We start from the raw sequence: 16,990 nt of genomic DNA on the forward strand, positions 1-16,990 counted from the left end.
ACCTCCCCACGAGACCCTCCAAGACCAGCAGATTAGGTCTGGCCCAGGTTCCTATAAAATCACTGCTTTTGCCATTGGTCCTGGTGAGCATGAGATTTTGTGTGTACCCTTTAAGAGTGAAGTCTCTATTTCCCTCAGTCCTGTGGAGCTCCTGCAATTAAGCCTCACTGGCCTTCAAAGCTAAATACTCTGGGGACTCCTCTTCCCAGCGCAGCCCCCTGGGTTGGGGTGCCTGATGTGGGGCTCAGAACTCTCACTGCTTTGTGGGAGAACCTCTGCACTATAATTATTTTCCAGCTTGTGGGTCACCCACCAGGGCAGGGGGTGTACTTGACTATACCTCGAGTCCTCCCCTCCTACCAGTCTTGCTGTGGTTCCTTCTTTATGTCTTTAATTATGGAAGGTCTTTTCTGATAGGTTCCAGTCTTTTTTATCAATGGTTGTTCTGCAGTTAGTTGTGATTCTGGCGTGTGCGTGAGAGGAGCTGAGCTCTGGCCTGTTCTACTCTGCCATCTTGGCTGCCTCGCCTCTCTTTTTGTAATTTCATAAAGGCATATCTTCCTCGACAAATCTCTGGATGCTTTTATAAACTTTATATTCATTGACTCTCTAATGTTTTATTTGTTCTTTTTCTCCTATTGAGAAGCCTCACTTGGTAAAATTTTATGAGTAACTCAAATGACAAGAACTCAAGGACATCATGAATACATCACACGGCAAAAACCTTCCATATTCTTTTTGCAGTAAAGCAGTTGGGAACAGTAGTTGGTATTTTTAAATATTACTTAAGTGTGATGAATACTATTTGCCTTTAGTGGATATTTCGGTCATGTGACAGGAATCATCTATTTCCTGAATTTACATGTACTTGGGGGGCAATACTTTCTAGATTTCCAAACTAACTCAGAATGAACACCACTTAGTTTCTGCCACCTCAGATTCACTTCTTTGACCCTCCAATGATGCTTTTAAAAACACTTATGTTTCCTCTTGCACCGTATAGATATGTCTGGTGAGCCTAGGTGAATGCAGTCAGGGTTTCACCTTGTCAAGTGAAAAGAGCTATGCAGTAGTGAAAATCTGTAATAGCCACGTAGATTTTGGAAAGGGGAGAGGCGGAAGAAAATTTACTGTCCAGGGTTGAGGGTTATATTAGTTCAAATTTAGTTAAAATACCAAAATGGGATAATATATTTGGGAAATAATACCCTCTTATCATAAAATTCAGAGAGGGACCAAAAGAGGCCTGTCTATGAGAAAATCCATTCATAGTCCTAAAGTTTTAGACTGCAAGTGTCAAGAATATATCAGATTTTCTGAAGGAGTAGCTATACTTTATATCTGACCCATGGTGCCAGACCACACCCACCTATTTCTGAATCCAGAAAAACCTTTTAAACTTTTCTTCTACCTGCTCTTGTCAAAGTCTAGTTTCTCTTGCTCATCAGTCTGTTACAGTTGTTTGTCTACTAGGTACCCCTTTTTTCTCTTCTGAAACAAGAATCGAGATCACCAGGGAGAGGGGTCAGAGAAGGAAGTAATCATAGAACATACCCTGGAGGTCACACTGATAAGGTCTAGGCATGGCCACATGACGTAACCCAGTTACTTCCAGAAATTTTTATAACTAGATCAGGCAAGAAAGACTCCTATTTCTCTTTGATCCTGGGAAAAGATAAGTCTACAACTGCCAGCAGCCACAGAGTTAACCTCTAGGAAATGCAGTAGGAGGAAATAAAATCAAAATCCATAAAGAAACAGAAACAGAACTACAGATAACCAGAGTGGATTAAGCCACTGACTACATAGCTACACTTTACTTAAGTTAAATAAAGATAATTTTTAATTAATATAGATTGGTTTTCTCCTATGTCAATTATTTCTCAGCTGGGTCATTCCATTAATATATCTTCCATCTTTTAAAAAATAGAAAAATCCTTCCTTCATGTCATACCTATCTTTAGGTATCATAGTTCCATTTTTCTTCTCCTTCTGAAAGTCAACAATATTTGCTGTCTTCAGTTCCTCTTTAATCCACTCCAATCAGACTTTCACTTCCACCACGACAGTGCAACTGTTTCCGTCAACATCACCACCAACCTTGTCCTCTACTTTGCCAATCCAATGGTGAGGTCTCTGCCATGATCTTATTCGAACTTCTGGAGCATCTGACACTGACTGTGCTCTTTCTTAAAACATTTCCTTCATGGACTTCCTGACCCCAGATTCTCCTGGTTCCCCTCATACCTCACCGGTCATTTCTTCTCTTTCTTCTTTCCTGGATCCTCTTCTGCTTCTTGACCTCTCAGCACTTATTCCTTCACTTCTTTGCATCATGATCTCAGGGGTTTTTAACCCTTTTTTTTCCCCCACTACTAATCTCCCAATTGAGCCTGTTTTTACTTTTCCCCCCTAACTGCCTCCATCTCCAAGAAATCTGAACACCACAGGTATATAAAACCCAGATACTATCCTTAATTTCTGTCCCCATCCTCATCAACTTCCTGAATCCAACCCAACAGCAAATCCTGTCAGTATTCTTTTAAACTATATCACAAATCAGACCTCTCTGCTACCTCCCTCCCACCAGGTCACTGCAAGAGCCTCACTTCCACTGCTGCCTCTCTCCCTCCAGAGTTTAATATCCACCCAGTCACTACATAATCTTTTCAAAAGATAGATCATAGATCACTACTTTACTCAAAACTCCTAAATGGAGCTAGACTTGCAATATAATGATATTATACTTATAATAAATCCTAAACTCTTTATTAGACCCTACAAGGTCTTCTGAGATCTGGCCCCCGCTTATCACTCTGATCATACTTGTCTCCCCATCTCTTATGATCTTCTAGCTATACCAGCCTTCTTAAAGTCCCCAAAATACTTTGAGTCTTAGCCTGGCTGATCTCTAAGCTGGAATATACTTCACCCAGACCTTCCTGTGGCTCAGTCTCTCTCGTCACTCAGGTCTACAACCAAACGTCACTTCTCTGGGAAGTTCTTCCTTGACTACTTTACTTAAATATCCTCCATCCTACCTGGTCACTGACTATGTATGTGTTACCCTGCTTAACTTTTATCATGTTACTTATCTGTTGCAGCAGTCATGTGTATGTGTATATCTCTACACATACACATGCAAACTTGTTCACTATCTCTCTTCCTAAGAGAGTGCTAACTTCATGAAGGCAGGAAATCTATTTTGCTCAATGCTCTATCCCCTAAACCCAGAATAATGCCAGTCTCCAGGAAGAACTCAATTTTTGATGATGTAATGAATGAATGGAGCAAGTTAGTCTGACTTTAGTCACCTGCAATTAATAAAATCATTGATGGCAGAGTATCCTTACAAGAAATTTCCCATTATTTGAGATAATTTGAGTCCTCTCTTTAATCTTCCTCCACTAAAGAAAAACTTACTAAAACGGATAAACTGCTCAAACTTTAAAGCTATGTAGTAAAAAAAGAAGACATAGTATACTGTAATTTCAAGCCACTCAACAAAGCATATTACAATCAGTTATGCACAGGAATTCATTAAGCGTTTAGTTTTGTGATAAATTCAACTTCTGGTACTTAATAGAGCGCAGGTTCCATTAGAAACTAGAATGATTACTTTTTTGGGCATTCCTGAAAACCACTCAAAGAATCTAGGCACAGTCCTAAAACATATATCCACTAACTTAAAACTTAACCTTCCCTCTTTCAAAAGCTTCTAATTACACATCTAAAAGAGAATGCAGTCTAATGCATGGTCAAATTCATGCAATTGAGCATGCTCATTAAAGACAGATGAGAAAAATTTAAACAACTATCAAAGCAGATCAATCTTCAACTATCTCACACTGCAATCTGGGATATGCTTACCTTTGCTAGGGTCACAGGCTCTGGATCAGTGGGTGTGCAGCTAACACACAGAAACCTATTATTATTCATTGTAGGAGAGCTGTAGCACTATCATTAAAATTCTGCCACAAAATATTTGGTACTGGTCAAAACACGGAAAATAAGGACGTTAGAATTCTAATTCTTACAATACATAATTCAGAAACTAGACAAGCAAATAAGAAAATTTGAAAGGTAAGGAATTCCTTATGCCTCCCCTCTCTGATTTCTCTTCCATTTCCCCTCTTCCCAGCCCACCTTCAACCTTTTCCAAAAAGTTCAAGCTATTGTTTTAAAAAAAAAAAACTGTCATTCAAATTCTTCATAGGAAGTAAATTCTAAAGGATCTGAAAATGGTTAGTGACAGACCTGTGAGTCAGTACCATCTAGCAAAAGAAAATCATTCTGTCAATAAGTTTCTTGCCTTCAATTCATTTTTTATTAACCTAACAATACCTTTTCAATCCATAATCCAACATAATATCCATAAAAAAAATGCTGACATTTATTACATTAAGATGTACTAAGATGTAAACCCAATTACCAACTCCTATACATGGTGGTAGTACTTTTTGAACAAAATACTGCCTGAATTGAAAAGCTTTTTAAATGTTCAATTTTTTAAAAATGTCAGTAGAGTACTTCCCTTTTTCTTTAAGCATAATTAGATCTATCAGTTCTTAAGAAAATCCTTTACTTGATCATACTACCCATTTGTAACTACCAATTTCCTCCATCTTCTTGTCTACCCCTTAAATAGGGTGTTACCTGCTATATCTACTTCATATCTACTCATTCTGTTAAATCATTTTTTGTTGTGGTAAAATATGCATAACATAAAATTTAACATCTTAACCATTTTAAGTGTATAGTTCAATGGTATTAAGTATTCATATTGTTATGCAACCATCCAACTCCAGAACTCTCTTCATCTTGCAAAACTGAAACTCTCTACCCATTAAACAACAATCCCCTGCTCCCCTCCCCCTTCTCCCTCCCCCAGCAACTACTATTCTACTTTCTGTCTCTATGGTTTTGACTACTCTAGGTACCTCATATAAGCAGAATCATACTCTGTCTTCCTGTAGTTGCCTTCTTTCACTTCACATAATGTCTTCAAGGTTCATCCATGTTGCAACAGAATTTCCTTCCTTTTTAAGGCTGAATAATATTCCATTGTATACTACATTTTAAAAAATCCATTTACCTGTTGATGCGCTTTTGAGTTGTTTCCACTTTAATCTTTTTTAAGATTTATTTTGTGTGTATATGTGACTCAACTCCCCATACCAATCAATGCTTACATTCTATTCTTCAAGGTTAATGATTTTCTTCTTGCAATATCTAAGAGCTTTTCTACAACACATCGTATTTCTCTATATTAGCACTCTTGGCCTCTTTTCATCTCTCCTCTCTCTATCACTCAATGAGAGATACAGAGAAAGAGAGAGAAGAAATGACTTACAAAGATTCATATAATATAAAGAGAATAAAACATGAAGGATGTCAATGGACAACAGAAACTGAATGAAACTAAGAGCATGCACAAAATATACACGAGATCCTTAGTAATAGTTATAAAAAGTAGACAAAGAAGGAAACAAAATCAGTCATTTCCTCAGGAGTACAACTATACTTATTACAGAGACTTTAAAAGTTCTTCATGAGGGCACTCAGCAAATACTCTGCAATATGGCAGATTATGCCCTCAACTCTACAACCATCCATCACTTCCCGAAAACTCTGCTCTATAGAATTCCAAGAAACTGTACCTTCTTTACTCACCTCTTATGTCTCTGATGGCCATTATTTATTTCATTAGCTAATCCTTGGTTTTTGTCTTAGCACTGTTCCCCGGGGGCTATTTTTTTCCTTTTCCTTCTCTTAGTGACCTCTCAATTCAAATGACTTTAACTATCATACCTTTATGTGAGTGAATCACAACTCTATATGGTTAATTCTGTTTTAGAACACAGCCCTTAAGTAGCCATAGGCTCCCAGTGATAAACAACTATTTCATACTTTTTTTTTTAGCTGACTACGTGGTAAGGAAATAAAATTGATGATGGAAGTAAAAACTTAATTTCCTTCAATACAACTGACATTTGCTATTTCATTTTGTCATACTGATCTAGACTCTTAATTTTAAGCTAACTACTTAAGTAAGCAGCCGATGTTAAACACTCTGAATCCAAAGTATCTAAATGGCCCACCATTTTCAAAATCTTGGAAGAATTCACAATGATGCGAAAATAAAAGAGAAGCAGAAGACTGGCCAAATGTCAGAAGAATGCTTATGAAGGACCTCTTACTGAAGAGCACCTTAACCAGATGAGAAAGTTTAGACAATAAACATTATTTGCACTTAGTACTCTATTTGAATAAAGTAACCATTCATAGAGTGAAAAGACTTTTAAGTATGAGACACATATACACGTTAGGTGACTTACTCCACATTTTATCATACATGTTCCAGAATTATAGAAATGTTTAGAATTTTTAGAAATAAGTCATGTTCATATTCAAATTGAAATGGCTATCTAGTATCTTTGAAATCTTTATTTTCATTGTATTTTTAATTTGTATTATTTTTATTACAGTTGCCCTTAAATTGCTAAGTAATATTCAGTGGGACAAAACAACACAAAACAAAACAAAACTCAAGTAAGCATAAGACTTGTTTGAAAAAAGATTTTTGTAAAACTGACCATCTTTGAAGGGGAAAACACTAATACCAGTGAACATGTCTCTTATCTAAAAGAGCAGAAACAAAATATTTGTTCCACTTAAAGCAGAATTTAATATAGTGAATCTCCTGCAATAACATATATTTTAACAACCAGAACTTGAACCAAAGTCCCTCCTCTCCACCCTCTTCCCAAACCAAGGATTGGTAAAGCAAAATATAACACACATCCATGTGGAACTGATTCCCAGTTGGTGGGGTAAAGGAGGAAAGAATAAGATGTTCCAGAAAGTCTACTGTTTTCTAGATAGTCCATCACAATGAAAAGTGGACAGCCCTCATTTTTACCTTCTGCAGAAGGTTCTGTAACTGTACTCCAAACTTGAGGTATCCCTTGAGTCTGTGAACATAGCAGAGGAGAAATGTAGAATAATTCAGGTGTACAGAAAACCACAATATGGCAAATTCACAAACAATTTTAGAATAGTACTTCCTTAAATTATAAGAAAAGCTTCATCCTAAGATGAATATACAAAAGTTTGTTATTTGAGAAAAATGAGGCTCACAATATATCTAATTCATACGTTGACACAGAATACAGACTGTCAAATTTTCTAGAGCCCCAAGTACAGAGAGATGTGATAGGCAGTCGGTGTCTGCGTCCTATTCTGAGAGGTGGTCTCTATTTCAGGACAAAACCAAGAAACAACTATAAAGAAAGACAGAGCTGTCTCAAAGTCAAGTATCTTCTACAGATTAAAAAGGCATCATTAATCCCAGCAAATCAGTACATGCAATGACCCTAAATCTCTAAAACTCAAGTTTCCTGAAGTAAGAGGAAGGGTGTCAACAATAAAAGAGAAAGAGAAATAGGAATGAAGGTAACTAATATAATAAAAGCTAAAACAGTTAGCCCTGATGAAGGGATCTGAAATTAAGGGAACAGAGAGACCGAAATACTAACATGGATGATGATTAAGAAGGATTAGCAACTTATTGTGAGTGCTCCGAACTCATTCAGATAATCATATGCTAAAAGTAAAGTTATTTGATTATAAAGGAATAAGGAATACAGTTTATACAAAGTACAAAAGTCAGTTCTGATTAATACAGAAGTGTTCTGCAAATTGATCACGCAATTTACAAATTGATGAAGTAATCTTTATGGTACTCTTACGGCAAAAATGTACATTAAGCACACTTAAATGTTGTCTGATAGAATAAATGAACAATATGTTTTGTCACCTATTCACTACATACCAGAAACTGACTACAAGAGCCTTTTGTTAGTGGTGCAAATAATGACATTTGTCATTCTGAAACTAGATTCTACCTCAAGAACAGGCCTTCCCTTGTATAAACCACTTCCTGTGGACAATGAAAACCCAGTACCTCTATAGACGGCTAACAATTTCTCCTAGAACTAGAAGTATTATATAAAAGTCAAAAGTGTTAAAAACCTGAGTTAGTAAAACAGCATAAGCATTTGAAGCACATTAAGAGCCTTCAGTTTTTTAAATGTGCTATACTAATTATAAATATCCTGAAAGCTATTAATCTAGCAGAGTGCTTCCCAGTTAAGGGGTGACAAGAGATGAAAGGTAAATGTCCCTTTAAGTGCAACTAACTCCTCTTGCCTTACCTGACTTCTGCAAAATGACGTATTTCTTTTTCTATAATCCCACAGTGCCTACTACCTATCTCAACTACAGACAGGATCGCAGCCTTTAATTACCTGTCAACAGACCTTTCTTCAAATAACAGACTGTAGACAGGTGGAGGACAGAAACATATCCTTCATCTGTGTATCTTCAGTACCTGTGTATTTTCATTCTTCCCACTCAAGTCCACATTATATTAAATTCAAAGCTAGTTTTCAGGCCTATAGTGAATTCATTATCCTATAACTCTCCTATAGAAGGTTTTCTAAAACAAGACGCTATAACAGCTAACATTTAGTACAATGATGATAAAAATGTTAAAATACGCTACATAACTTCCCACACACACAGTAAATACTGCCAACCAATCATTTCTATAATAATATCCTTCTTTGCTACTGAGACCAGACACAGATCAAGAATCCTCAATAAAGTGCTGCTCCAGGCAACCACTACACTCGGTATTATCAGTAGAATCTTACTTGTCACTCTTAAAGCAGCTCATCAGATTTAATCAGCAAGGCTCACTAGTCTGGTCTCCCTCTCTGACTAGCCCCATTTCTACTATTCCCCAACCCAGATGCCTCTTCCAGCAGTATCAATCTCCAACGTCCCCCACGAGCCATGTTCACATTTATCTGACAAGAACACTAGTACAAGGGCTAATCATTGAGCACTTGCTATGTGGTGGGCACTGCTCTAAGTACCTTACATGTATAAATTCATTTCATCCTTAACAATCTGATGTGGTAGACAACCTTTACCAGCATTTAACAGATGACAGAACTAAGACACAGAAAGGTTAAGCACTGCACGTTAATACCAAAAGACATACTAAATCAGTGATGTATTCTTAACTCATACACTAAAAAATCGTATTTCCGACTTGTAAATTGTGTTCTTTTGAGGGATTTAGGACTAAAGTCTGGACTTACACCTATCCATTTATTCATTTTAATGTGCTAACCTATATATCTCTTCTTTCTCACTTCTCTGTAGGAAAATTTTCTCTCTTTCAAAATTCTGCAGAAGAGTCATCAGCAAGAATGAAGACTTCCCCATAATAAATCTATTCATTCCTTTAAACTCCCATAATAGAACCACTTACCTAGCATTTAATCGACCCTTCCAGTATTGTTATTTAACAGTTCATCTCTGCACAGGTAACAGTACTGTAAGCTCCTGGAGGAGAAAGGCCTTATCTTATACTTAGTACTCCACTATAGTGACTGCCATGCATACTGTAAACATACAAACAAACATTGTGTTCATGGATGCCACAAAGATAATACTACTTTATCATCTACAAGGTCTATATTTTGAGTTACTCTTCTGATAATCCCAAACTATCTGCACTGATCCTTTTACATTTTTTTACATTCCAGTCTCATTGGAACCAATAGCATAGACCTAAAAAAGCTGGTAGATTTCATTAAGATTAGAGTTCAACTTAAACTTTCACACTCTGAAGAAAATCTGTATCAATATTAAGGATCTATATAAAGGAAACAGTCATAATCCTCCTTACTTTTAGAAACTTAACACCCATAGGTCAGGAATTCTTTTCCTTTATATTTCCTTCTATGTACCATTTACATTTTTGCTTTCCTAAACAGAAAGAAAACACTTTGGTCATTTCTCTAGAGCTAGGCTTTATATACACTTGAAAACAACCAGTATTAAATGCCTGCATTTTTCATTCTCTCAGGCAATTTCAGTTCCTTTAAATTTCTAACAACAACAAAAACCAATAATAAACCCCCTGCAAATTTTCCAAATGTCTGTTCAATTTGTAAAGCCCAAAATTACACAGTGACCTTAGGTAAGATAAGACCCGTGCTGAACAGGATGGAAAGATTACCTCATAGCTGTCACATGTTATAATAACTATTTAACTCAATGAGTTATCATTTTTAAAAACAGTACATTACTTAATCAGTTTTTTATCTACTGTGGTCCCTAAATCTTATACATAACCAATAATTTTCTATCTATATTTTCCTTTGCTGCATTCAATAATTTTTACAACTGATCCAGTTAATAGAAATCTGTCTGAAATCTAATACTAGTTTTTAAAATGGCTTTCATTTGCATTGGACTGTTGCCATATACAAACTAACCAAGAATTCTCACAAACACACACACACACAAAAGTACATTCAGGTCATTTTGAAGTTTTTCTGTATGAGATCAAGATCAATTTCTGAGGAACATAATTTTACTCTCCCCCCAATGACAACATTCCATAAAGATCTCAGGTACATTTCACTCTCCAGAGAATTGCACACTACAATCATGAGTATTCAGCCAAATATACCTGTCCATTTTATTGATGAATATTATAAGACTGAATCAAAAACCTTAAAAACTTTAGAGCTGAACATTTTAGTTCATTCAGCATCTTTACAAGATAAGTAAGTCAACACTTAATAAGTGCCTACCTGGTATGGCCAGGAATTATGCCAGGCAGTTTCATTACATTACTCATTTATATCACACAAGAATTGCATCCTATAAGCGAATTTTTAAATGTGCCAAACGTCTTAATCTTCACAAACAGAAGGGCCAGGATTTAAATTTGCACAGCTTGAAAGCCCACACACTTCCTGTAGTGTGCTACCTCCACTTCCAGCACATTTTCAGGTAACTGATGAAGGAGCTATAAGGGGGTTACCATTTATGGTCTAGCTCCTTATTCCCTTCCAGAACTCCTGGTCGACCCTAACAGCCTATGGCAAACACTACCTTCTGGGTACTATCCTACCAGAGAGTTCTTTAGTCCTTCCAGTGGGCTATCTCCATATCTGACACTTACTTCTATTACTGTACACATCACGTATGTTGCAAGTATTTGTTTACTTTGTTCTTCCCACTCAGCTACTCACTCCTTATAGCCCAGAGATGCATTTAGCTCATCTTTAATACTTAGGATCTAATGCCTGCTTAGTTCATAATAGATAAGCATGAATTAGCTTACCTGCAACTGGTAAAAAGGGATCATGTTAATATAAAAGTCACATCAGTTCACCAGTGACTTTTCCTCAGGTGTTATCATTCTACATCACCAAGTAACAGTAAATGAATACAAAGTATAAAGACCACCAAGACAGCAAACCTATGAACACGATATGTCTGCTCACCATTCCTTCCTCCTCTTAGTTCAATCTGGCCACAGCCTCTGTCTTAGAAATGCTTGTTGCTCAGCTCTTATTTTTGTGCATGTTGCCCTTCTTAAATTTAGCAACCTCAGTATCTCCTTCTAGTAGGTCATATTTACTTACTTTTTTAAGGTAAAGTTCTATAATATACTGTAGTATTTACTGATTAGGAATTTAACACATCTTTTTGTACCTGTGCTAGTATTTTTATTAATATTGTTAGTGTTCTGATTACAAACCTGCATAGGTTTTGAGTAGTCTGCTTCAACCCAATTTCTTCCATACACTCTAATTTTTAAGTTCATAATTTTACAAAGTGCAAGTTTTTCAGGAATGCATATACTTCATTACAGCAGAAATGCTTGTACTCAAACTATTTGATGAACTGAATTACTGAGTATCCAATGCTCATCAGGCATTGTACATTCATTCAACAAATATTTACTGAGTATCAAAGTAAGTAAGGCACTGCTCTAGGCAATGGAGACAACAATGATGGGCAAAGTATGACTGCATGTTTGTGTGTACAAACATATGTGTGTGTGCCTGTGCATGTATCTGTAATCATATTCAACTGAATTTTAAATTTAAATTAAATATTTAAATGACATATTGTTGCATTTTAATCTCTCTACAAGCAGTTTCCAAACCTTTTCAGAAGAATTTCTCTTTCCCAGGAGAAATCTTAAACAGAAATAAAATACACCAGATGAAACCAGAACTACACATTTATCATGACTTGTCCCTGAGACACCTCCAGGCTATGACTTTAGAACCACTGGTCCAGCAATAATGCCCTGCCTTTACATGAGCCCTTTAACAAATAAAGTGTGTGACACGGTAAAATCAATTGAGAGAAATGATACTAGGAAAATCAATTAGGTTACTGTAAAGCTTCTGGTAGCAGTTTATTTCACCCAGCGCTTCCTTCTCTTGCTGCTGTTTCAGCGGGATGCCCTAAGACTACTCCTCCCAAGCCCTGATCACCTAAGAAGGTTGTATGAGAGGCTGGGGTTAGGAGAAAAAGAAGCACAGAGCAGATAACTGAGGCCAATTCTTTAAAGACTTAGGGGGAAATCTTTTCACCATCACAATGGTAAAATTTTAGGAGGCAGGAATTAAGGCGAAAGCCTAGGGGAAAAGAGATATAAGGGGCTAAGCTAAAACCAAACAAACATTCTCATAAATCACAAAAGATTCCCAAAACACATGAGGGTGGGAAATCAAAATGGGATTTGAGGGCAGAATCCTCTCAAATTTGGGACAGAATAATACATAAAATAGACAAAAACTCTTCCCCACCCCTACTCTCTGAGACTTACATTCTCGGGGGGCCTTGGAGAGAAGGGAGATAAACATAACAAATAAGTCAAATGTATTGTATCTTAGAATGTGATACAGGACATGGAAAAAGTGTGAAGCTGAGGAAGAGAGATCAACAAGAGTGCCAAAAAACAAAGGCGGTGGGGAGGGTGTGGTCTGCAATTTTAAATGGAGTTGTCAGAGCAGGCCTCAGGGAGAGAAAAAGCACTGAGGTAATAAAAGAGTTAAGGGAGTTAGCCAAGAGGACATCAGCATTCCTGCAGCTGCAGAATAGTAAGGAGTCCAGCTGGGACAGAGCACAGTGAGAGGGACGGACAGGACATGAAAAGGAAGAGAAGAGGGTATGTGGAGGGCAGATCATGTAGAGCCTTACAGATCTTTGTAAAGATTCTGGCTTTTACTCTGAGCCAATACAGACTACGAGCAAATTTGATTTATATTTTAAGTAGATTACTCTGCTAAGTGAAGAACACAAGTATACACAGGGAAATCCCTAGGCAGCCACTGCAATTATCCAGGAAAGAGATGGGGGCTGAAGCAGGGTGGTGGCACAACAGGTAGTGAGAAGTGGTCAAATCTTTTCTTCTCCATTCAAACATAGTTAAGTGGGCGCCATTCAACTTACCACAAACCCCGAATTTAAAATACACTAGTAGCAACAGACTCCATGATGGGTTTCTCAGTCCTTTACTAATACCTACACAGTGCTGAGTTCTCATATAAGCAGACTGTCTTACTGAGTTTTCAACCATTCTAGCACTTTCCTGCATGAAATTTATACTCATTTATTCCTATTCCTACCCACGTTCATATTACACTAAAATGGTATGGGGAAGGGAAATGAAAAGACAGATATTTTTTAAGTTTATGTATCTTTCATTGAAGTCAGCGGTATTTTTTCCTTCTTTCTTTTTCTTCTTCTCGGAGTATTTCATCAGATGCCTCTTTTAAAAAGTGAAAACAAAAATGTAAACAAGCTATAAACCTTCTACATTAATAAAAATACTGAACATTAATGGAATAGTTTCCCAAATGTTACCACTGACAGTCTAGTAAACATTATTATTTCTTCATACTCTTACTTGGTAATCTACCCCCAGCTTCTTTTTAATCTCATTTCATTACTCAAATTTGCAGAGTAAAATATATGCTACAGGGGGAGGGTATAGCTCAGTGGTAGAGCACGTGCTTAGCATGCATGAGGTCCTGGGTTCAATCCCCACTACCTCCACTAAAAATAAATAAATAAACAAAACTAATTACCTACCCCCCCTAAAAAATATTAAAATTTGAAAAAATACATGCTACAACATAATTGCTTGACTTTGATAAAAGATTAGAAACATTAGAAAAAGACATCTTGGTTGACTCTGTTACAAAAAAAAAAAAAGCTTAACAGACTTTTTTTTTTAAGCAGTTTTCTAGTATTAGGGATCAAGTTAAGGTTTTAGGTCATACATTTTTCCGGCCCTAAACAACTGCTATGCATAAGACAGCTTGAGGACTTACAAGTTGAAAAAGGGATAAAATGTAAATTACACAACTCTATCATGCGCTATTAGAAAACTTCATAAAGGGTTTACTTAAGGAAAGGCTTAAAACTTCTGTGCCTTCTAAAGACTTTAGGAACTGTTTTCCTTAAGTGAAAAGAAAACTTTGGGATCCATATGTTTATTTGATAAATCTTTTACAATAATGCCATTTAACAGATGAAACAATGCTCTACAACTTTAAGCTCTAAGACATGCATTATCTTATTTATTCTAGTATAAGGTATTAAATTATCTGACAGGCTGACCCTCAATAAATCCTAAGAAAAATGAAAACCATATTTCAAAATCAAAAATGGAACAATTATTTACTAAAATATAAATATCCTCAGAGAAATGTTATTTGATTTTTTGGTTTTTTGCAATTAGTGAGTTAACAACAGTTAAGCAGGCAGAAAAGCAGCTGAAGGATCCAGATCACTAAAACAGTCTTACCTTCTGATGTTTTCCATCGTTTCCATAAATCCTCAACAGTTATATGCTTATCTTCTCTGTGCAGATGGCTGTGTTTATTAGTAGCATCTTTGTACTTCATATCTTCTCTGATAAACTATAAAGAGAGCACACTAAGTTAAGTATACTTAAATTCACTATTTTCTTCTTTATAAAACAGAAAGAAATAAAATTTGAAATCCAGTGGTTGGTGATTTTCAGATAATAACTGGTACATTGTTGGTATTTTATACTCACGTTATTCTTACAAGTTTATGAAATTTGCTTAATGCGATGCCTTCTAACCACAGCAACAACAGCAGTAAAAGTACCTGTTTAATGTTCATTATTTATCAGGTACTATTCTACATTATATGATAAATATGTCCTATCTATACACACACACATACACACACACACACTGGGAGAGAAGTCATTTAACTTCATGACAGTTCTATAAGGAAAGTATTATGTATCACCGTTTTATAGATGAGAAAACCAAGATCCAAAGAAGTTAAGGAATTTGTCCAAAGTTGAAAAAACAATGAACATCAGAGATGAGTTTCCAACCCAAGCAGTACAGTTATGCTCAACAGCATCATATACTACCTCAATATTATACATTTTTACTAAATTTTTAGTGACAGGGTATTTCAGAACACAATAAATGCTAATCTCAATTTCTGCATCATTATTTCTATGTTCTCCTATCTTTTAAGTCATTATTTACAGCTCAATTACAGTGTTTAAAACTAAAGTATTTTACAAAACTGAAGTAGATCCTCTTAATCTTACTTTAAAATATATAGAGAGAGAAAACACTAAAATTTTCTTGCTACAAACCAACCTACTCTGTATTACTTCATTATATAAAATTCCTCAATTGCTCCCCATTGTCTACCAAATAAAATGCAAACTTCTTTTTATGAATTACATACCATTTCCCAACCCCATCCCTGACAATCTTTTAGGCCTTATCTTTTGATGCTTTCCCCATATTAACCCATTACTTTAATTTTATGAAACTAATACTGTTTTTTTTATTATTACGCTTTTTCTGTCTCAGTATTTCTGATGTTTCTTGTTTTGCTTCGCATCTTTATTGATTTTTTTCTGATTCCAAAAGTATAAGATCACACACAAGATTATTTCAGAAATCCGTAATGCAGAAAGTGAGAATCTTATATAGCCCCAAACCCTAAAGGCGTATTTTTCTGACTTTTATATACACACAATGAATATTATCATCAGACAAAAGACCAAATGTTGCTTTTGAGTAGAGTTATCCTCTACTGAAACTAAAAAAAGAAAAATTTTATAGTTGTATTAAAATAGAGAAAATCATTTCACTTTTCTTAGCTAAATAACCTTGGGTGCAAAATGAAGAAACAAGGTTTTAGGGAAAACACCACCACTCAGCATGTGGTCTGCAGCCTACTGTCAGTCAGCAAACTGACACCAGTGTACAGCATACAGACAAGTGGAGGAATTTCAGAATTTAGAAACTTTTATAGCAATTAGACAATGTTTTCAAAGAATTTGACTCAAGTAAGTGGCAAATGTACTTACCATGTAGGTCCTATTCATAATGAACTGAAAATGAAAAACCTGGCCCCTCACAGGTAATTTGAAAAGCATTCATCTAGAAGGTCTACTCTAGCACTTACATTTTCTGCTGTTTTAAACAGTGTCTTACTCTTTTTTTCTAAATGCCTCCTTTTAAAGTTATCTTTAAAGGGGCCTGCCTCACTGCCTCCACTCCTCCTATGTCTATTTCCCTATTTCTGCCCATCCCTCTTCCTCTTCCTGACCAATCTTTTCAGAATCCTGTAGATATACCTGGAAAAAATCATTGCCACTGAGATGCTCAGAAACTGCCCCTATTTTGGAATAGATCCAAGAGCTAGAGAGAAATTCTAGATTGAAAAACATGATGACTGAGAGAGCGGAGAGGAAGCCTGTCTTGGAAATGGTCCAGTCAGTTGGAACAAATGGAAACTGTTTCATTTATGTGATACATTTAAAAAAACAATGTCCTAGGAAATTCTTTTCACCACATGAACACAAAGAATCCAGAAGTAGAGTTCTGTGGTTTTAGGATCAAATATTTCAGAAAATAAAGCTAATTATCATATATAAACTGATGTCACATCCTAGCTACTGAACTATTTTTTTTTGAGAGCCCAGAAGAAGTGTATAAATATCTACCAAAATACGTGATTAACAAAATAAAATAATTAAGATATCAAAAAAGGAAATTTTAAAAAAGCTTATAAAGATATCTATAGTGTA

General features: G+C 35.9%; 1 protein-coding gene across 1 annotated transcript in view; it reads right to left on the bottom strand.

Moving 5' to 3' along the window:
• The window catches only part of STIM2 (stromal interaction molecule 2), a 150,359-nt gene that overhangs the window by 41,380 nt on the left and 91,989 nt on the right, over positions 1-16,990 (bottom strand). Inside the window, exon 3 of the mRNA XM_074349527.1 lies at positions 14,702-14,816. Coding sequence (XP_074205628.1) covers positions 14,702-14,816 — 115 coding nt within the window. The remainder of the gene's footprint in view (positions 1-14,701; positions 14,817-16,990) is intronic.

The sequence above is a fragment of the Camelus bactrianus genome, chromosome 2 (genome assembly GCF_048773025.1).
Source record: "Camelus bactrianus isolate YW-2024 breed Bactrian camel chromosome 2, ASM4877302v1, whole genome shotgun sequence".
Lineage (NCBI taxonomy): Eukaryota > Metazoa > Chordata > Mammalia > Artiodactyla > Camelidae > Camelus > Camelus bactrianus.